This window comes from Ammospiza caudacuta, chromosome 2 (assembly GCF_027887145.1).
Source record: "Ammospiza caudacuta isolate bAmmCau1 chromosome 2, bAmmCau1.pri, whole genome shotgun sequence".
Taxonomy (NCBI): Eukaryota; Metazoa; Chordata; class Aves; order Passeriformes; family Passerellidae; genus Ammospiza; species Ammospiza caudacuta.
The window spans coordinates 60,985,200-61,007,309 of record NC_080594.1 but is presented as its reverse complement, the minus strand read 5'-3'; the positions used below and the strand labels follow the sequence as shown (position 1 = coordinate 61,007,309).

At 36.8% G+C, this 22,110-nt stretch overlaps 1 protein-coding gene across 2 annotated transcripts in view; it reads left to right on the top strand.

The window, feature by feature from the left end:
• DGKH (diacylglycerol kinase eta) overlaps window positions 1–20,634 on the top strand; it is a 79,073-nt gene extending 58,439 nt beyond the window's left edge. The window contains exons 26-29 of one of the 2 annotated variants that reach the window (XM_058800516.1): window positions 1,959–2,078; window positions 2,480–2,588; window positions 3,976–4,106; window positions 9,885–20,634. In XM_058800516.1, the coding sequence (XP_058656499.1) occupies window positions 1,959–2,078; window positions 2,480–2,588; window positions 3,976–4,106; window positions 9,885–9,974 (450 nt within the window). In that variant the 3' untranslated portion in view covers window positions 9,975–20,634. The remainder of the gene's footprint in view (window positions 1–1,958; window positions 2,079–2,479; window positions 2,589–3,975; window positions 4,107–9,884) is intronic. The other variant, XM_058800517.1, reaches the window with a different exon arrangement.
• The last annotated feature ends 1,476 nt before the right edge of the window (window positions 20,635–22,110 follow it).

Here is a 22,110-nt window from a genome sequence, read left to right as displayed (position 1 = left end):
AAAAATTAAAAATGCTATATTTTGTCTAGATACTTTCCAATGGCACTGTATCCATTTTTTAATTTTAAAAAGCATTTCCACTCTGGACCCTAGCTCAGTTTTCAAATGCATTAAGGAAAAAGTATGATGGACTGTTTAATTTCAATGGAATAAAGTTATCTAAACTCACTGAAATAAAATATTTTTATATCAAAAATTTAAATAGAGAAAGAAATAAAAAATCCTTTATTTTTATTTCTTCATTCATAGTCTGAATTTTTGTCTTGGAAATAAGATATTCCAAGATGTTGTAGGAGGAGAATTTGCCCTGAATTGCTGATTCTTTCTATACCAGAATTATTATTTTGGATTTATTTCAGGAGCACCATCAGATGAGCATTTTTTTGTCCCCAGGCAAAATGTTTTCCTCTGAGAATCAAGCAATTAGATCATTACTTGTTGAGGAAGACAGAATACTTTGCTTCATTCTTTTATAGAAAATAGATGACTTGAGTAATTTCTCAGAAATGAAAACACAAGAAAAGTTGTAACTTCTTCAAAGACAAGTGGCTTTTTCCCCATGCTTCAAATTAACTGAACTGTTCAAATGGGGAAAAAAAAAAGGTCAAAATAAAGATCAAAATCTGCTTATGGACACACAGAGAAAATAACATAATAACAAAGGGAGCTTATATTTCCAGTATCACTATACCAGACAGTAAGATCTTACTATAGATGATCTCACCTTTGAAAGATGGGAACATAGGCAGACTACTGAAGCAAAGACATTTTTATTAGGCAGGATAAATTAATGGGGTTTGTAATTTATCACTAAACTTCAACAATGCCAAAATTTTTTTCCAGCACTAGAGATCCAAGATTTTCTTATAATTCTATTTAAAAAATGCATTCACTCGGATGTAACAGAATTAGATCTTTTCAGAAGGATATTCTGCACTGCTTTTGGACTACTTTTACTTTCTAGAGAGAAATAGATGTTCAGATTGCTTTAATAATGATTCCAAGCAACTTGGTCTAGGATTCAACTCTTTACCTCAAAATGGTGTTTCAGCAATCCCAGATGAGGTCAAAACAGCTTTTGAAGGGATCAGCTGACTTCCTTACCTCTTCCACATGGGTTCACTCACACAACAGCTTCAGAACAGTTTTCAGTCTGGAGTTTTAAAGGAAACAGGTATCTCTGTGGGGTCCTCAAAGTCTGAATAGAGCCAAATTCACATGCATCGGCAAGTCCCAATGTTTTTACACAGCCACCACTTTCTTTTTCCCTTTGGCCTTTACTGATGTTTTTGTCTTTTTGTCTCCTGCCAAGGAGTTCTTTCCACCCTTAGCCAGAAGCAGTGCCTATTGCTCCCTGTCTCACCTATTTAGAATGGGCAGTGCAGGTATCATATCACCACTGGAAGGCCTTTGGGAATGGAAATCTTCAGCATGATCCATTCATCATACTTGAACATGAGATAGTGATCAACCATCTGAACACATTTGCAAAAAAAACCAGAGGCTTATTACCATCTACTCAATTTTTGTAGACCACGTTTCATACAAAGATTTTTCAGCTGCTTACTCTTCTCATCAGGTTTTCTCTTCCTTCTGTTGGTAGTGTCCATTTCTAGTGTGTCCTTGCAGTGGTGTTATCAGATAACTCTTGCTCTGTAAAGACTCAGGAGTGCAGTGAAGGATGACAAGGATTGACAACTGTGCCCAACTGCTCTGCACCAAAAGTCTCAGCTGTCTCAGTCATGTCTTTGTGATTGGGACCACACTAAATGTAGTATGAGGGTGGTCTCACACATCTCTCAAGGAAAGTCTAACTTTGGAAGATTATTTGTCCTCACCATTTGTTGACACTCACCATGAAGCAGTCATCTGTCTGTGTGTGGCAACAAGATATCTAGACTTAAATGTTAAACCTCATGAAACTGAAAGTCCTGTTTTTCTGGCCTGTTTATAAACAGCAGTTAGAAGCTCCCCATGAAGAACTGTTGTCTGATGCTTTGCACAGTGTGGAAATAGAGTTGAGAAAACTTGCTGAGATTCCTTGGCTTTATTATGTTTTTCAACCAAATGATGATGAGGTAAGTTCGAGTAACACGTTCTGATCTTAACTGAACTTAATTTTCTTTTGATAGGGAAAAGTAAATGACAATTTTTCATGATCTCTTGAGGAACTTTCAGTAGTGTTGCTGCATCATTTCTGTCTGCTGTGAACAACCTTCTAAGCTTAGTGCTTTTTTTTTGTGTTTTGTTCCCATCTGTAAATGTAAAGGTTTTGATTGATAAATAAATACATGAAACATATATTTTTGATTTATATTTTTAATATAAACATGTATAGAGTTAAATCCTAACATTATTCTTTACAGAAGTAAATTTGAGTCTTACTTTTTGAGATTAGCCATAAATTACCATCACAAGCATATAATTTAACAGTTGTTTTCTCTTAATTAAAGGTAACTATGCCTCTTTTCTCATGCAGGATCCCCCTCTGGATTATGCTAAAAGAAACAATAGAAGTACAGTGTTTCGTATAGTGCCAAAGTTTAAAAAAGAAAAAATTCAGAAGCATAAGACCAGCTCTCAGCCTGGTATGTGTTTTGAAATTGCAAGAAAAGTAGTAGCATTTGCAGTAAATGTGATTTTATGGGATTTTTTTTGTAAGAGGTGACAAGACTTACCTAAGACTAAAGTCAAAGTGGAAAGCACCTGAGCTAACTGGCATCTACATTAGGATAAATATTTCTTTCAGTGCATTTGGAAAACATTCAGTAGGACCCCCAATACTCCCAAGTGAACCAAAGAATTACTGTGAAAATACTTTAAAAGTTTTATCATGCAACAGGATCGGTGTCTTTGCTGGTGGTTACATTTGGTTTACTCATAGCCATACAAGCCATGGGTAAACACATTGTTTCCCTGTGATACTCCAATTTAGGTTTTTCAGGTTAGTTTTAGGTGTGACAACTTTTATCACACTGGTTTAATTAACCAGTTATTCTTAATTTTTGGGTGGGTTATTGGTTCAGTAAGTGAGACAGCTCAAACAAAAAATCATGATAGTCAATACTGTTTTTTTAATTAGAAGTTGAACAAACTCCACCCTCCTCTCTTCCCATTTTTATTCGTGAGCTCGCTTCCTTAAGATTATATCCAGGACGTAATCAGTGATTAGATGGTCCTAAAACTGTTTCTATGTCTTTATTCTTTCAATGAACAGTTGATCACAATCTACAAAATCTTGCAGTTGTTGATCAGATCTAAGTTTCAGATTAGACATCAGATTTCTCTTCATTATAAAGTGAAGCGATCAGCATTGAATGAAGTTGCAAAATTATAGCAATAAGTAGCATAACTATTTTTTTTATATATGTGGTCTTAATGGGACTAATGTGGGCAACTAACCTTGGAGAACAATGTTTTACAGAGAGCTTCTTAATGGCCTGTGTAACACAGCTTAAAGAGTACTTTTTGTCTTAATTAAGAATACTAGAATCTGTTATTTAAAACTGGACTTGCTTGCTGCCATTGCTATATTTGAGGTACGGTTGCTATTTTAATTTTACATGTTAATTAGTTTTTGAAGGCTTCTCCTCTCCTTGGATGACTACTAATAAATTAATGGCATACAGCAGAACAACATTAGACTTTGCATCACTGATCCTAAGCTGGTTTAATGTGAATTTGTTGGGACATGAGGTTTTAAAGGCTTTACTGAAGAAACTGGAGTAAAGCTGAAAGCATGGCTGCAAAGCAAAGAACCCCAACTTTGTTTAGATACTTTCTTGTGTTAACTGCTAACCTGTAACCTGCATGTAAAAAGGAAATTGTCAGTTTGTGTGGAAAAGACACCTCTAACCTTTCCCTTTGCTAGCACGGCAATTCTACTCTTGTTTTCCACTCTCTTTGGCCTAACCTTTGCTTGTGATGCATTTGAGCATGTAGAAATTAAGGGGGTTTTGCTCTTAACTTTGGTAGTTCAAAAATGGGGCACAGATGAAGTTGCTGCTTGGCTGGATCTGCTCAGTTTGGGAGAGTACAAAGAAATCTTCATCAGCCATGACATCCGAGGCTCTGAGCTTTTACATCTGGAAAGGCGAGACCTTAAGGTATTTCCTTTGTGCTACTTTTCTGCTATTGACCATTTTCTTTGACAAAACAACAACCAACTTTTCTTCTTTCCCTGCACTTGTCATTGCTTGTAGCTTGGCTTACACTGTGCAAATATGCAATAAACTAATATGCGCTGTCCTTGGGCCTTTCTGAAGTGCTGACTTGAACTCACAACTAAAAATATCTGTTTTATCCAAAATTTCTTTATTTTTTTCCCCCCACTTTATGCAGAATGATACAATGCAGTTTATGTCAGAAGGCATAGGAGAAGCACATTTGATATCTTACTAGCATCTGTGTAATATAATGTTTTCTTCAAAAGTTCACTGTTTCCATTAAACATGATCAGTAAGGATCAGTTGATGGTGGTTATAATTATTTTGAATCTTATCTCCTGCAGGGGCTGATCCGCTCCACATGATTTATTGTGTATATATTGGACATAGTGGGTGTGAGAGAGATAAGCAGCTTAATAAATTGCAGTATTTGACTTACATGGTGTTGGTGTTTGTGTGTCAAAATAGGTTTTCCCATTGGTGACAGACCTCTGATTTTGGCTGTGTAGATTTTTTAAAAAGAGTATTTTATTTCAAAATTGTAAAACCTTTTTCCTCTGAGGTCAGATATGTATATTTTGCAGGGAGAAATGTTATCCAGCAGTTTGAGGCTGTTATTTGAGCTTGCTGGTCCTTTTCAGGAATGACTTAAGTGCATCCGTTATGTGTAATAGTGGTTATATCTTTGGGGATTCATTAAATTACTTTTTCCAGGAACTTGGTAGTAATGAGTTCTTGGTAATGGGTTTTGCAACTGCTTTTTGCACATAAGAGAGGAAATAGGATATTGTATAAATTGCAAACATTTACATTTAGAGTGCAAGTAATTGTTCTAACCACAGTGCAGTAGTCTCCAGGTAGAGACAATATTTTCATACAAATGTGTTATTTTATGTAAAGTTTTTTATATCATGTGCAATCCTGATGTTATAAGGGTAGTGCTTGCGTTGTGTGACTGTTGCAATAGAAAGCAGCTGCTGAAAATAGCTGTGTTTGCGATAATCTGTTTGGCTGTTGTGTATTATTTTACTCTTTGGTATTAGATTGCCTAAGCTTCTTTCCATGGAAGTTAAATTCCTTTCTTTCAGGATAGTTTCTGACAGGGAGGGACAGTTTTAGGACAGTCCCTCCCTGCAAAACTTTAGAAATAGAAGACTGTCCAAGCAATCCACCACATTGTTCCAGTGATGGATGGTGTAACTCTCTGTTCTGAATGAGTGCTGAACAAACTTAAAATTCAGCTGAGAAACTCAGCATCACACAATGCATAGGTTTTCTAAAATGTTAAGAAAATTTAAAAAGTCCAACTTGTTGGAATAAATTATGGTGGGTAAGATCAGTGTTAAACTGGACATGGCTTCTGGCCATGCCTTATTTCTCATGAGTACCAATTTGACTGCATGCCCAGTGGACTGGCACTTAAACCAAGTAAATGTCTGCAGCAGGGTAGTTACCAACCCGTTATCCCTGTTGCTAAGGCTCATGTTGCTTCGGTGTATATAAAATCCCATCACAAATGTCTGTGCCATGAAAAGTCTAAAGGCTTGTCTTAGAGGGCCTGCAGAGAGCCAACTCCTCTATGCAGTGCTGCCTAGAGATGTGTGGGATGAGGAGCTGCTCTACACAAGTTGCCAAAGGCATGCCCTGAGCCAACCAAAATCTCTCTCCAGAATCGCCCCATGTGCTCGTTAGCAGATGCCGAGAGCTTCCAAATCAGTGCCCTTCATAAGCTAGGCCAGGTTTTTGGCCAGGCAGGGCTTGCACTCTAACAGCACTGAACTTAAATAGCAGAGTTTAGTGCTCATCCTGCTGATTACAGGGCAGGGTCTCTGCAGGGAGCCAATTAAGGATGTCTCAGGCAGCCTGCAGTTTTCTCCAGTGACCTGAATTGGTGTCAAGATGTGTAATGTGCTACTTGGGAAATGAGGAACACGTCACAAGCTGCCCTGTGAATATTTCCTCCCTTTGGCCATCGGGGTGTGCAATGAGCCTTCAGTGCTCTTGCAAGCTATAATCTGTCTGCAGCCTCTCCTCCACTGCAAGGCCTGTGCTTCCTGACAAGCTAAACAAGATCACCATTGATTCATGAGCTCCTAACTCATGTGCAATACATTTACTTCTATTACCTTTCATGTCTGCAGCAGGAAAAATTGCTGCCTGTTTTAATTTAATCCTCTGAGCCCACCTTTCTTTTTGTGGTCAAAAGTAGAGATAAAAAGCGGCATGGAGAAGAATTTGATGAAACGCTCTTCCTTTGCATGCATCACTGGAACAGATTGATATGCTGACAGAAGAATTGTATTTCTGCATAGCTTGTGGATCCCAGTCTCAGGGAGCTCTGTGTGGCAACTGGCAAATGAAAAACCAGAATACCTCTTTCTACTCAGTCCTTGCAGTAATGATCTTTCTCCAGCCTCTTATGCCTGATTTCATTTAGGGTGATCGTAGAAATTTACACTCATATGATTTTCTTTTGCTTGATGAATAGCTGGGCAGTAAATTGTGTATTATTCTGCAGAAACTGTAGAAGAAGGCGTAGTCGTGACTTTTTTTTAAAAAAACCTTATTTAACCTTTATTTTAACCTTTTTAAAATCCTATTTATTTTTTTAATCATGTTTCTATTCAGGCAGCTTAGTCATAATCAGAACTGCAACACATTTAGTATGATGTCTCCTTAAAGTTCCAAAGCAATGTTGGTTTCCTTGGAGAAAGGCTTTCCATGCCACAGATCACCTTGCTAAGCAGTGCCAGTCAAACTAAAATCTGTGACAAGGACTGTGACACTTCATCCCTGTGTTTTGCAGTAGCATGTTTTGAAAAATTTTTTTATGGAAAAAGTTTTGTTAGATTTGTTAGATTTCAGACATGCTTTTGTTAAGATTTGTTAGAAAAAGTTTTGTAAGATTTGTTAAATTTCAGATATGTTTTTAACACTGGGGATGCAAGTAGGGTAGATTTCACATTTAGAAGATGTTATTATTATTAAGGAGTTCTTACATAAATTGTTTGTTAGTGGTGGTACATTTGGCCAAAAACTGTCCAAGAAATGGCACAGTGGTTAGGGAGAGCAGCAGGAGAGGTGATACTGTAGTTCTAAGGCCATATCTGGGAAAAAAGAAAGTCTATTTTTTTTCTTCAGATTCTGGATACAGTTTCTTCTTCAAAACTGTAGTTTAGTCAAATTGAATTTTTGTTAACTAGATATCAATTAGATATGAACAGATTTTGTCTCGTGCACCAATTGCAGAGATATTTGAGTCTCTTGTTCTTTGAATGATGCATGATATGCTGCTGTAGCAGATTCTTTTAGTCCGAGATGAGAAAATTTCAGCAAACTTTTCTGCATGAGCAGTAAACTGAGAATACCAAATAGCATCTAGTGTCATGACTGTATAAATTCTAGTTTCCACCAAACTGAAAACTATTATAAAAGCATTAAAAATGAGGGGTTTTGTTGGGTTTTTTTTTCCCTTGGAAGTGTAGCAGAAAGGGGTCCCCAAAATTTTTGATGAGGCACTTGAGACTTGCTGTTGTGATAAGCATTACAGCAACTTCAGCTGGAAAAGAAATAAACTCAAAATCTCTTGCTTCTGAATCAAAGGTGTTGTGAAATGCTTTACAAAAGTTGGTGGGAAGAGTGGCTGAGTTTTTTTGGAATTTCATAATATGTTTCTTCCTTCTGATTTTGAACTCTGGCAGCACCTCACTGTATTGCTTATCCAACAAAAGTTCTACTCATGAAAATATATTTGTTCTGAAGAATTTGTAAGTTCTTAACCTTTAAATTGTGTGGTTTGTTGTGGTTTGGAAAGTATCCTTATGGGTTTTCCCTTATGTAGAGTTTCTTCCACATAGCAACTCGGCTATTTCATTAGTTTCAGTAGTCATGTGTGGCTTTTTTTGATTCACTTGAGAATTAAGTTTGACATAAAAAGGACAATATTACAGAAATGTAAAATTATAAATATTACTGTCATTTTAGGATGAATTTGACTACTACCTACATTAACTATTCTTAAATTAAAAATTAGTACTACATTTGTTTATTAGTAAGATGACTATTAGTGAAAATAAAATAAATTTATGTGATATGGAAAATCATAAGGTTTTTTACAGGTAGTTTGTGAACAGCACTTGCTTTGGGAACTTTTATGAATAAACTGAACTCCTTAATGCTGACACCTTTGTGCCAAAGTCCTGTAAAGGATGACTATCTATTTATAGTGCTGATAGTTTTCAACTGAAGAAACAGCCAAGTATTTTTTCTCTCTAACATAAGCAGAATTCAGTCTTGACTCTCTGAAAATTAAACCATCTGTTTAATCTTGGCTGTATTACCTTTATAATAAAATCATTCATTCATGCCCATTTTACCACCCCTTTCTTCCAAAATTAGATGCATGCTAACATTTTAAAGTAATATAGAATACAGATTTTTCTGAGGTCTCTGTGGCTGTAGAAATGTAGATAGTCTTTGTGTAGATTACATACAGAATAATATATTTGGTTTCATTTTCCACTCTTTATGAGAGAATTTTTTTCAAGATGCCTAATTACAGTCCCTTCTTTTTAATGTCTCTATAATGGAAAAATATTTCTTTTAAAATGAAATTATTTCTCTTTCAGAAAAATGGCAAAACTTTAATTTTTTTTTTTTTTTTAGTTTTTTAACCATAATCTATTTATGTAAAGTTTATTCTTCAAATAACTAGTGTTTGACTCTGCTGATTGCTCAACACCCCTAAAACGTGGTTTTTAAAGACTTTTTCATAGCTGAGTTTTACAGATAAGGGAAGCAGATTTCCACCAGACTGAGCTGAAAATTCATTAGAGTGGTGGGAGATCATTAGCACAGCTGGGCATCCCATTCTGTTTCTCTGATCATTGGACCAGCCAGAATTGAAAAGGGATGCTGCTAAAGCTATTACTAATACTGGAAGAAGTTTGCTACAAAAAATTCTTGTCTGTTGTTGTGTGCAGAGATGGGTCTGGCAACCAATAATAGAAATATTTCAGCTGATGTGAATGATTTAGTGGCTACAAGGAGATTTGTGCTTTTTACATTTCCTGTGGGATATGACTATCATGTTTCTGAGAATTTTTCTTCCAGCTCTCTAATCAGGAACATCCATGCTAGGAGATGTAATCTTTTTGGAATGAAAAACAAAGGCTTACTCTTTCTATTGCTCTCTAAAGGGAAGTTGTCCTACATGCCTGTAGCCATTACACCCACTTTCCCTTGAGAAACTGGGGATATGTGTGTTTGCTGATTAAAGCAGACATCATAGGGCCTCAGATCAAGTGACATTGCTGGACAGAAGTTTCAATCCATCACATTCTACCAAGCATTTGGTTGCTGTGTTAGAGAGGAGGGGGAGATTGTTCTCTTTATTTTGCCAGAAATTGTGAAAGGTGTTTGTATTTATAAGTCAAGCCAAAGATGGTTTTGATGTATATTGAAGTGCCCTGGGTTGTTGCTGTGGCAGGTAAGTAATGTTTTGTCTGCCAGACAGAGAGGGATTTATTGTATGCTCTTTTTGTAAAGCAACTCTTGCTAACACTTCCTGGTTACTGTTGATTGCAGTGAGCACATTTCTAGACATCTGTTGCATGGATAGGTCATAATCGATGGGGTTTCTTTTTCCCATTTTAAAGTAAACTTCCTTCTTTTTTTTCTTCTCTTTTTTTTCTTTTTCTATTTTTAAATTTTCTGTAGGACCTGGGGATAACGAAAGTGGGTCATATGAAGCGAATTCTCCAGGGAATTAAAGAGCTCAGCAAGAACACCCCTTTGTCTGAAGTGTAATTATGCTGGTGCTTTTCTTAAAGAGAGAAGAGAAAGTTGCTGGAGAAGCAAAGCTGTTGCAGGCACTTGGCTGTCCTTGTAGTTTATGGAAGAATAGGCACTGGTGTTTGTACAGGCTAGCATCTCTGAATTCTTGTGTGGTGAAGAACTTGCAGCAAGAGTACAAAAGGATTTGTGCCAAAACAAAAAGGAAAAGGTGATATGCTCTGCAAAGATGTTTTCTTGGTGTGCAAATTGGCCAGTTTGGATAAGCCCACTTTGGTAAATCGATTGGTTGATGGTGAACTGCACTGACTGGAAAATATAATCAAGGAATGATTGCTTTGCTTACATGCAGCTCAGTATGCCTCTCTTTATGCTGCAGCAAGATGCCACTGAACAGCATGAGGTCATCTGGTTTTCCTTCCGAGGCGCAGCTCTGTAAACCCTCGTGTGCAGGAGAGCAGGAAGTCTGGAAGGTTCAACACGTGAGCCTGGCAGTGCCGCAGGTATCCAGCACTCGCTGGCCATGCAGAAGAGGGGAGAGATACCTCGTGATACCGTGAATGCAAACTATAATGCATGGTGTGCCTGCCTGAATTGTCTGTTGTTCTGTTGCATGACACATCTGATGCTTTAAACACTTGAACAACTTTTTTATCGGTTTGAATGAGATTTAATTTATTGCTACTTGAGTGTCCTTTTTTTTTTTTTTTTTCCTCCAGTTTCAGGCACTTTTCTATTCTTCAGTGTTGTGTTATGCCTAAAATAGTTCTATGGCAAAGGGTGTGTGGGTGTGGAAACTTAGTATTTGTGCCATATTCAGCAGATTATATATGATTGAAACACTGTACAGTTAGATTTTTAAATATATCATGTACAGAAGGTTTATCAGGTAACTAACTTATGAGAATTTTTGAAAGACCGGTACCTCACAAAAACATCAATTGGCTTCCTGCATGGAAAATTATAAAGAATCTTCTCAATGGTGCATTTTAATGTAGTTATTCAGTTATCTTAAACAGCTGTAGCATATTTGAACTTGTAGGCACTAATGGTTTTATTTATTCTATTGTTCAAAAGCAGGTTTAAATATTAATGAAATTTTCTTAAAGAAAAATTTAATTTTATTTATCATACATAAGAAGATATTTAAAATGTAGCAGCTGATTTGATTTTTGTGGGGTAAACTTTTACTTGTTGTTGATTAACTATTAATTTAAAAATGCATCTGTGTGCATTTCTTTACAAAGGCATCAATTTGTTTCTTGACAGCACTCCACCATCAGTAGACCATAAAAATTAAAAAACCCAGACTATAAGGTTTTAGGCTATGCATGCTAAGATGAATCACATGCAAGACAGTAATCCATGAGTGTAAACAGGTTAAAAAAATTAAAACCATTTTTGTTTAGATATTGCTCTAGACCAGAGTTTGTAAGGTTATTTACACTTTACTTAAATGAAACAGGTTCATTATTTAACTTCCTGGTTAAGTTTTCACAAAATTATTAATCTAGACAGAAAATAAATTTTAGATATCTACAAAAAAATGCTACCTACCTGTTTGAGATGAGATGACTTTGCACCCCCTGCCAGAAAACTGGCACAGAATTGCTCTCTCCTTGCTGTTTCTAGCAATGTGTCATTGTAGCACAAGGAAGACTTGACTTTCATTTATCAAGTAGCTTTGATGTTTCCTAAACATTACAGAGTATCTTAATATCTATGTATGTTTTCCTCATGAGCAGCAGAGTTAGGTTTCATTTGGTTTTTACCAAAACTTATTTTCTTGTATAGAGGGGACAATGTTAAGTACTGCATCCTGATTTTGCCCTCCATTTCTCATGCATATGACTGGAGTTGTTCCATGGCAAGTAGATGGGACTCATCCCTTGGAAAGTAAAATCTATTATACTTGTTGTTTTATTGGAGAAAAAAAAAATCAAAATAATCAAAACTGGCCTAATTTTTATCTTATTGTAGTTCCTTGTCTTCTTGCTGCTGTAGGTTCAACAGGCACCACTCTGGGAGTTCTGTGGACATAATAATTATTCTGGTAAACAAACAAAAGTCAAAGGCTATTTTCTATTAGGTTTTGCATACAAAATAAACCAAAATGCATTTGCCAAATGATATGATTTTCAGGCTGTTGTTTGAAAAGCATATGAAAAAAATGGAAAGTTAGGTAAACAATGGAAAGTTTGTTGGTTTTGGTTTTATTTTAATGTACTTGACATTCACCCCTTTAATGACATTCAGGTGACATCTGCAAAGTCTTTGTAAGCTTTATTTCCTTTTCCCTTTGGTTCTCCATAAGCTACACTGTATTTTAACATGTGGCAGCATTTTAGCATATTGACATTATAGTAGACAACATAGGTAATCTTCTGGTCTATTCAAGGACATAATACACAGCAGAACTTTCTTTGCTTTCCTGATTGTAAGATACAATCTCTTTACAACTCTCAGCCTTGCTGTATGTAATGCATTAAGATGAGCTATGGATCCAGATCTCTTCAAGTCACTGTAGAGGTCTATGCTGAGTATATTAAAAAATGGGAGCTGCTTTTGGGCAGGGAAAATGGGAAAATTTTGTTTGTAACACAGCTTTCTTATGGCACTCCTCAAATTACCTCAGTATAGGACAACTGATCAATGTTCATTTTTCTAAATGACCACCAAAGAATTTAACTTTGATTGTCCTAAGCAGTTTTTTTTAAACATGTGAATAGGAAAAAACAAAACTATAAGTATCATTAATGCTGTATTTATTAGACGCCCAGGAGAGCAAATTTTATGCAACTCTATGCCTTAGACTAATGTTGGCTATGAAGTGCAAATGCATCTGACAAGGAGGCTCAAAATATTTTTACAGGGGTTCTCTCTGGAGGTTGTGGATTGTAGCTGTGTTTAAGTGATGTGGCTTTTTTGAAGACCTGAACAGTGTTACTCTCTCATGGTTATTCTAAATATTGAGGCTTTTTCCTTAGTGCTGTAAAAGTCCCAGCTCCTAGAACTAAATACATTTTTTTAATGTACTGTATTCTCCCTAATTTAATCCTGCTATAAAAAGTGCTTTAAAGCACACATCCAAATATCTTAACAAAACCAAGGTAAACACATCCCTAAAAGCAGTTAGCTTTTTAGAAAACAAGATCCTGTGGAGCCTGATTCAACATGCCACGTTTATCAAGACAATCCCTATACAAAGTTTACTGGATTAAATTTTTCCTCACCAAATACATGCGATTTCTGTGGTCAGTGTCCATTAAAGCCTGAAGGGAGAGTAGAGTAATCTGCATTTTTTTGTAGTGGCTGGTATTCATATAGTTGAAAAGCTCTACACCTCAGAGAGAGGAACACAAGAGCTGCATGTTTTGAAATTGCAGCAGGTTGCTAAATATAAGTTGCTGTTTTGTCATTTTCAAGTAGGATTTTCTCAGTACAGCACTGTATTTGATTGCTGTAGCAACCTCTGATTTAGATCATGCAAGTTTTGCCTTTATAAAGCCTCATGACTTCTTTTTAGAAACGGAATGAAATCAAGCCAGCTCATAGTTTTAGGTGTTGGAGATGTTCTGCAATAATTCAAAGAAAAGAAGACTGAAAAATCAATTTTTTTTATAAGATGGCAAGGGAAAATTTTCTTTGGTACATTTTTATGTCTCTCCCCTTAAACACTATTCTTTTCTCCTGAGTGTCTCTTTCTTTCAAAGAGAAATGCTTTGAACTTGGAAGAACAGTAAAGTGTAAAGCATATAATCAAAAACCCTCCCAGACTATTTCATTCCAGTATTTCTTGTTTTGGGACTGGAATTAACATGCTTGGTCCTGTAAATAATAAATAGAAATCATTATCTCTCTATCCCTGCCCAAAATAATCAATACTGCAATGCTACATCGCTGTAATTCAAAGGAGAGGTGTTGATTTTTTTTTTTCATAAATGTCCATTTTATATTTTCCCATGCTTTTTGTAGAGAAATAGATAACCTGTCAGTTTTACTTTTTAATTGAACTTGCTCATGCTATTAATGAAAATTCCATGAAGCCTTGATAATGAACATTACTTCAAGGGTAAAATTATCAGTGTTTTTCAATGCATGTGGTTTCATTTCAGGAACACTGGCAGGAGACCTTTGTCACATGTAATGGAAAAATAATATATAAAGCAAATATGAGAGAATGTTCCATAGTCCTACTTTAAAAACAGTTGTAATAATATATTTGCAAGACAAAACCCCCTATGGTGATTCCATTTTGCTTGATGCTTCCTGCTAATGATTGCATTGGTAGTGTTTACAGCTATTTCTGCAGTGCTCTCTGTGTCCCCTAAATATTAAGTTCTTGGCTATGAGTTCAACAGTTCTGGTAATTAATAATTAGCAGTGCAAAAAGTATTTGTGAAAGGTAAAGTCACAAGGAATGTATCTCGTTGAGGATAACTGAGCTGGCGCAATTTGTTTAGCTTACAACCAGAAAATCATCTTTTCACTTGTAGAGTAAGTGAGAGACACAGAAAATAAAATTAAAGAAGTAATTTTAAATTTATTTTTTCACCCCAATAACTTAAGTACCTCTCAACTGCAGCATCCTGTATACATTTATAACACAGGTTGTCCTGTATTTTTTATTCTGTTTTCATGGATTGTATGTTTTGTGGTATGATTTTCATATCATCAAGATTTGATGCTGCTTATTCTAACTGCAAGGATTTAATGTTTGCAAGAACTGTACATGACTGTATTGCTGTCTTAAGGAACAAGTTTTTGATGACTTGAGGAAGCTGAGGAGTTTGGACAGGATTTAAGCTTTGGACAGGACTTAAAATATCTCTGCTTTCTCTTCAGAGATGAATAGTAGCATCAGCAGAAATGATAAAGCCTCATTTGGTAATTATCAATATAAATTCTTTACTGGTTGTATAAATTTCTGTATTTATATCTAGAGTATAATGTGGAATGGATCTTTTTTACCAAAAGAAAAAAAATTTCTAGTTGTTTTCTTCTACTGTTGCATTAGTAGAACTTGCATTTCATAGCTCTGTTAAGTGTTAGCTTACATACTTGAAATGATTGTTTCTGCCATACAGAAGACCAGTGTGTTTCTCAGAAATTATAATCCATTTGGAAGCCATCTGGAGACATTGAGAGGACTATTTCTGTAGCCAGTTGGAGCTAATACCAAAATTCATAGCAACTTCTTTAGGCTTAATAGTGATCACCCTCAATACTTTACCTGAAAAAAAAATTTTGAAAGGTTTGTGGATTTTTTCAGTGCATAGAATTAATCTTAAAACATCATCCCTTTGTTATATGTAAATTAAAAAATATTAGTGTTGTTAACACTTTTGCAAAGAAGCAGCGTGCTGATGAATACATACCCAAGAGTGTTCCTGGACAAATTTTAATCAATTTAGCTGTAGTGGTTAAAGACTTATCACCTTCAGAACACTCAACAGAAAATTCATAGGTGCGCATGATAGAATTACAAACGTCTGTTTTAAATAATTAAAGGCTTGTTTCCCAGTTGACAAAAACTTGATGAGCTCTCTGATGGGATTTTGAGTTCCTATAACCTATTGCTTGTATTAGTGGGGCAGAAGAAGTTGGTGCCTCATTTATGTTTAACACCAGTCATGCCTTTATTAATGTTTCTACGTTGCTTCCCAGCTCCTGTGTCTGGATGAGCTCCCAGCTTCTGGCAAGATGAGACCCTTGCATGTCTCTCCATGGTTTCTGTTCAGAAGAGCTGGACAGCCAGGCCAGGAAAAAGTTATAGGGTGCTTGAGGAGAGAAAGATACACCAAGGCTTCAGGCTCCAAAGCCTAGCATAGCCATGGTAGACTAAAATCTTTTAAATTGTATTTTTACAGTCCCTGCTGGAAGCTCTATCTAACAGTTAACATGACCTACCAGAGTGCCCTTGGAAAGAGAACTGTTTTGGCTAACTCTACCAGCTGTGGAAGACATTGAAGATACTGAACATTATGGTAGCTATTAGTAGGACAATATCCAAATGGCCAGTGAATATTTTAGTCTGTGAACAAATACTTTGGAAAAATATAGTTTGTAGTATTATTCAAAGACTAGTGTTAGGAAGAAGCTACTGAATATAAATGCAGTGTGGTATAAAATTTTAAGTCATTTGCAACTATCTTTTTCCAAATTCATTGGAAGCAACTATTTTAGGGATCTGTGGTGATCCCAGTAGACAAGAGCGTGTGAACTGGAAGTGTGAACAGGAAGAAATGAACTAAAAGTAAAATTGGATGGTTTGTTTTCATTATGGAAACTGTGTGTACAGCCAAAAAAAATATCTCCAGAGTGCCCCAAGTCCCTTCTATGACTTTTTAAAGGGAAGAGCATTTTAAGCATTTTTTAAACTGAAGCATTAATTGGATAAAAACCAATTTAATTAATAACCTGACAGTGTCATTAACAGGGAAAGAGAGTCACCGCTGTTTTTCTTCTGGTGTTAGTTGAAGTAAGCTCTGTTTGGGACTAATTCTCTTTGCAGTCATGGTCAATTATTTTGTGAATGGGGAGATTGAGGAAAGCCATTCAGAACTGCTTGGTCTTGCTTTTCAGGGATGGAGAGAGCACGTGTGCTGAACCGTAGGGCCTGGAGACTTTTAATGAGAATTTCAAGGATACAAGATTTTCTAGTTGGATAGTTTAGGAAGGTTTACAAGGAGCACACAGGCATGCAGATTCTCACTGTGAAGGTTCCTAGTAGCACTGTCCTCTCACAAGATGCCATGTCTATACATGCCAAAACAGGCATTTGGACTGTGTGCCTAGCCACATTCCAGAGGATTTTCTATAGGAATCTGTCACTTGTGGTGTCTGTACTTTCTGTCTTGGTTTTATATCTCCTTAAATCAGGTACCTTGAAAAATGTGGTTGATCATATTCAACAAAAATTACCATTTTTCCCACTCAAGGAGCACAGCTTGTGACTCTATCCTGAAATAATTAGTTTTATTAGCCACTTTTTTACATCATATCCTTTGAATCCTAAAAGAGCTGAAACTCTTTTAGGCACCTCCCTAGAGCTGCCAGTTACCTTAGGAATTTAATATGCTTGTGTGTCAATGGGATCATCAAAGGGCAAGGTGATGTTCACAGTGGCAGATGAGACATGCAATAGATGGGATTTGTACATAAGGAGTACAAGACATTGAGATGCTCCTGGAAGGTGAAGGGAGCCTGATCTCTGCATCTTCCCTCTAGCTCTTCTTTGTTCTGTCATCACACACAAATAATTTAACGTCATATAATATTAGAAGCTTCTTGTCTTAATTCATGGTGATAGCAAACCTAACAAAACTTCTCACTGTCACATCTGTCTGTCTAGAGCAGGTATCTTCAAATGTTGAGCACTATGGAATTGCATTATTGTGTTTTTAAGGTGTATTCTGGGATTTAAGAAAGGTAAATTTCATCTAAAGGTATTTCAAAGATTCTGAGAGGATCCCAGCCCAGCATAGGTGGTTTCTGTCATTAGCCAGATTTGTGACTTACACTGGTATTCCAGTCAAGTACATCTGTTCATTAATTCTGTAGTAACATCCACTTACATGCATGAGTGGATGCATGAACTACACATGGAAGCATTGCAGAGATGGGACACTGTCTTGTTCTCTGCATAACTCAGATATTTTTATCTAAATGGCAGTTTGCAGTAAAAAGCTGAAACACGTGATTTCCACTCAATCCAAACCTATATTCAATTGAAAATGAAAACCTCTAAAATGGTTTGCATGGGTTTAGGTAAAATCTGATGTGTACTCAGTAGTTTCTGCCCTTTGTTTCCCCTTCTTCCTGTTCATTCCACAAGAAAGTCCATCATCTTTGCAGTCATATAAATCTTTTGGGAGTTAGGCATATGCTGTGCTTTAAACAGTACTTCAGGCTCCTTGGAGATTATTCTTGTATTTCACTTACAGCATTTACATGTAAGCCTACAGATTATTTTCTTGGAGAGAAAATGCTCCTCACATAAAAGTGATCCTCAAATTGATCATGGGTAGGCTTTTATATGCCATGCCTATGAATGTCATTCTCTTGCCAGTATTTGTGTGGATGTGTGTAGATATGTAGTTCCTAGTTCATAGTGTTTATGTGAGAGCACACCTGTACATAGAGATGTATATACATACCCTGGATTTGCCCAATATAACAATGCCAACTTGTGTGTAGAGCCAAAAAACCTTAAAACTATACAGTGCTTGAGATGCTGCATTGTTTTTATTATAGTATTTTTTATATCAGATAAATTGCAGGATGTTTACAGATGCTTATTAATATTTAACTTATACAATGGGGTGGCAGGATGTTTATGATTGTTGTCAGCTAAAGAATTGTACATGATTCTGGGTGAAATTTTGGCTTTTTTGAAATCCTTGGCAAAACTCCCATTGATCTCACTGGGGCCAAGATTAAACCCCTCTGAATCTATTGTTTACTGGCTATTTTCCTACTGTGATAATTTTTTTAATGAGTGAAATGTATTTATTTTTTTCCCAATGTGAAATCTGCAGTTTCTATTTGGATTTTTCTACAGAACCTGCAAACTACAGCACAGGTGGGAGTATATGCCTCAGAGACTGTACAGAATTTTTCATTGATCTGGTCCTTGAATATGTCTAAGAAAATACCTTCTAAAATAACTTTTGTAAGATTTAATACAGAATTATCTAAAAAGAGATCACCTTTCATGCCTCTCTCACAAACAGGGAACACAATGTGGCAGGTGAATGTGAAGAAGTATTCATTGATAAATAAAAAGTAGTCCTGTCTGTTTTCTGTACCTACTGATCTCATGCAGCTCACCTGTCTCTGCAGATCTGGTATGAGACACTTGAAGTACCTTATCCAAAAGTATCTTATTGGGGAAAAAAATGTTACATAGTAAGTATTTGGCTTTAAGCTTCTCATCAAGACTTGGAAGTATCTTCAGAGCCAGTGTGTTGAATGACTTTTTATATTCCATGGATCAATTAAAATTATGAAAATGTTAAGTGGTAAGGCAAGTCAGACAACTGCTTGACATTAGAGAAATCACTTGTCTAGAGACAGAAGGAACAGTTCTTTAATAGCACAAGGAGGAAATATACCATAATGCAGCGCTTCCTAAATCCCTTCCCAGGGTATCTTTTAATTACGTATGCTCAAAGTGTATTCTTCCTGTAAAAAAACCATATGGCTGTGAAACAGCTAAGTAGATGCATCCTAATTTCTTCATCTAAGGCTAAAATACCATTTTCAAATAAGAGCTGTCATGCACTTTGAAATACATATGTTGGGAACAGGTAAGTTTATATTTGTCATAGATAGTCATCCCAGGGATAGTCGAACTTGTAAAATGAGGTAGTTTTGTCAAGGTTATCAAAAGCTGAGGAAATAACATAGCAGACGCCTTCCTTCACAGGGCTCTTTCTGAAGACATCTGTGCAAATGCTCACCACTTCCAGGAGTCTTTTTGTATAATTTCATTTAAGAAAGGATCATATTCAGATTTCTATCCTTCCCCTTGCTAATAAGGCAGGAAATTTGCACCTTGGTTGAACTTTCTAGGAGCTTGTTGGCTGTAGAAATGGACCTCAAAATAATAGACATTTGAGGCAATCAGTAGGCTTGTGAAGGATACACAAGGCTCTGTCTGGGCTCGTTAGTCTGCTAATGTGGCTCTGATCCCAGATTGGTGGGGGAAAAGCTCCTGTGGTGCTCCTGCCTCACTTGGTGGCAAGGCGCCGTGGTTGTCAGTGGGGGCAGAGGGGCGCCCAAGCAAGCAGACACCTTTCCTTTTGTGTGTTGGTTGGCTTTCTGCAATTCTAATCAGGGGTGGAGTTCGGGACACACCTTTGTTTGTCTGTAAGGCCGTGTGATAGCTGAGGAAATGAGGAGGAAGTGGCTGAAGGTCTGGGTTCTGCCTTTGGGTTCCTGCCAGTGGAGCTGGTGTAAGACTGGGGGCAGCGTAGTTAACCTTTGAGTGCCTCACTTTCTCCACCCAAGGGAATAGGGATGCTCAACACCTCTGTACAGCCCCTCGAGTCCTGTAGGAGAGCAGTGTTATGTAAACTGCTGAGTTTTACCCACACTATTACATGTAGTAAAAATAAATGACTTCTGTCCATAACACTGCAAGAATTGCTTTTCCTAGTTCCAGTTCTCTTTGATGACCTACCATGTCCTGGGCAGTCAGTTTTAAAGCTTAGCAATTGCTCTAATACTTAGAATTACACACATAGCAGGCTCTGTTTGCTGCAGAAAAGAGTAAAACTTTAAACTGCCTGACAAAACTTGCCAATGAAGTATATCTAACAGAGCAGGGGTGTAACTTTTGGCTTTATTTACTTGTAATAATGGTAAGGAACAGTGAATTTTGTTTGTTTACATACTGTTTACAATGGCACAGTTTTATTTTTAATATATAAAAACAATTGAGGTATTTATTGCATATACTATTTTAAAGATGTTTTATGTGTTTTCACCTTTGGAATATATTGTTACATTTCCTTGTACAGATAATTTGGGTGGCTTTGTTAATATAGTTAGTAATTTTTATGACTACTAAGTGACCAGTTTTCTGTGCCTTTTTATTGTTGGATGCATGATTACATATTTATTATTGTATGGAAGTCACTGAGATGTGTATTTTTGTATTCTGCTGGAAGCAATGGTTGATTTTATTGTACATGATAAGAGATGCCTTCCATAACAGGCACTCATCTGAGATCTTCCTTCTCAAATAAACAGAATGCATTCAATGTATATAAGTCCTTGAATTTATTTTGTGTCTAGAAATCACTGGAAATGTTTGAACATCATGGCACTGAATTTTAGATGTTATCCATTCAAAATGTGGGCTGCTACCAATGTCATCAAATCAAAACCAGAATTCCCCATTGAAATCAATGCAATAGCAACTCCTTGGTACAACCTAAGACTTTGGAATTTAAAAGAAAACTCAAAACTACATAAAATTTGGATGAATGAATACCGAGCGTCATTTCTACTCAGTCTGCCAGGGACTGCCTGAAAATTGTTTTAAATTAGGGGCTTTGAATACAGCTTTTATCCATGCTCTACACAGCTACGTGCCAACCCAGATGTAAGTAGGTCACTGTGCATGTAGATGTTGACATTTGCAGGGATCTTCCGCTGGATCTTGCTGCCACACAGCATATTAAGTGTAAAAACAGATTTGCACTTGCATCCATGGTAACAGCAGCCATTAAAACAGAACATTCAGCAGCACACTTTTTTCCAGGGTAAGTGGCAGTGAAGCAAACACGTTTTCCTCAGCAGTAAGGGCTGTGCCTCGCTGGCAGCAGCCCTGACAAGCACAGGGGGTGCCTCCAGAGGGCCATTCTGCAGGCCAGCCTCAGCTGCCGTGGGGCAGGTCAGTGGGCTGCTAGGCTGGGACCTAGCACACAACGTGATGTGAAAGTAACCACAGTCAGTGGCATAGACAGAAGGAAAATCATAGTGTGTAGGAAGCTAAGTCAGTTCATGAAGGCTGTAATCTTGTGATCTATGAAGTTGTCTTGTGGTTGGGATCCCATTGCCCTGAATGATCGTATGTTGGAGAGGCAATTTTGTGGATAACCCAGAAAGGCTTACAGGTCAGTGCTGGGGGGTTCAATGCACCATGAATTTCAGGTGCTTACAGTTCTCTTAGGATTGAAGCTGTACTTTAATTTCAGGTGTGTTTTGGGAGAATTCAAATTTTTTAACCAAACTGAAAAGGCTGGTCTCAATAATCAAAGCTGTGGTATAAAGGAGAGACTGTAGTAGGAGAAATAACTCATGGGGTAAAGCAGGTGGCACCACTAGGGATGGCACTCTGCAGTACATGAGGAGATGGGGTGTGATGGTGTTTGGACATTGGGAACTCTCCAGAATTTCTTCTAGAAATTAGACTGCACAGTAAGGTAGGCTTCCCACAGTTCATCTTGACCATAAATCAGTTTTCTGTGAATAAGAAGTAAAAAAGTAGTTGGATTATAAGCCTTAACCTAGAAGATGCACCGAGAAGTTTTAAATAATTTTGAGAAAAGTTTGGTAAATGAATGAACTGTTCATACAAGTTAATACTTGTGGCATATAATCAATCTGCTCATCTCAGTGGTACCAAATAGCTGATGAT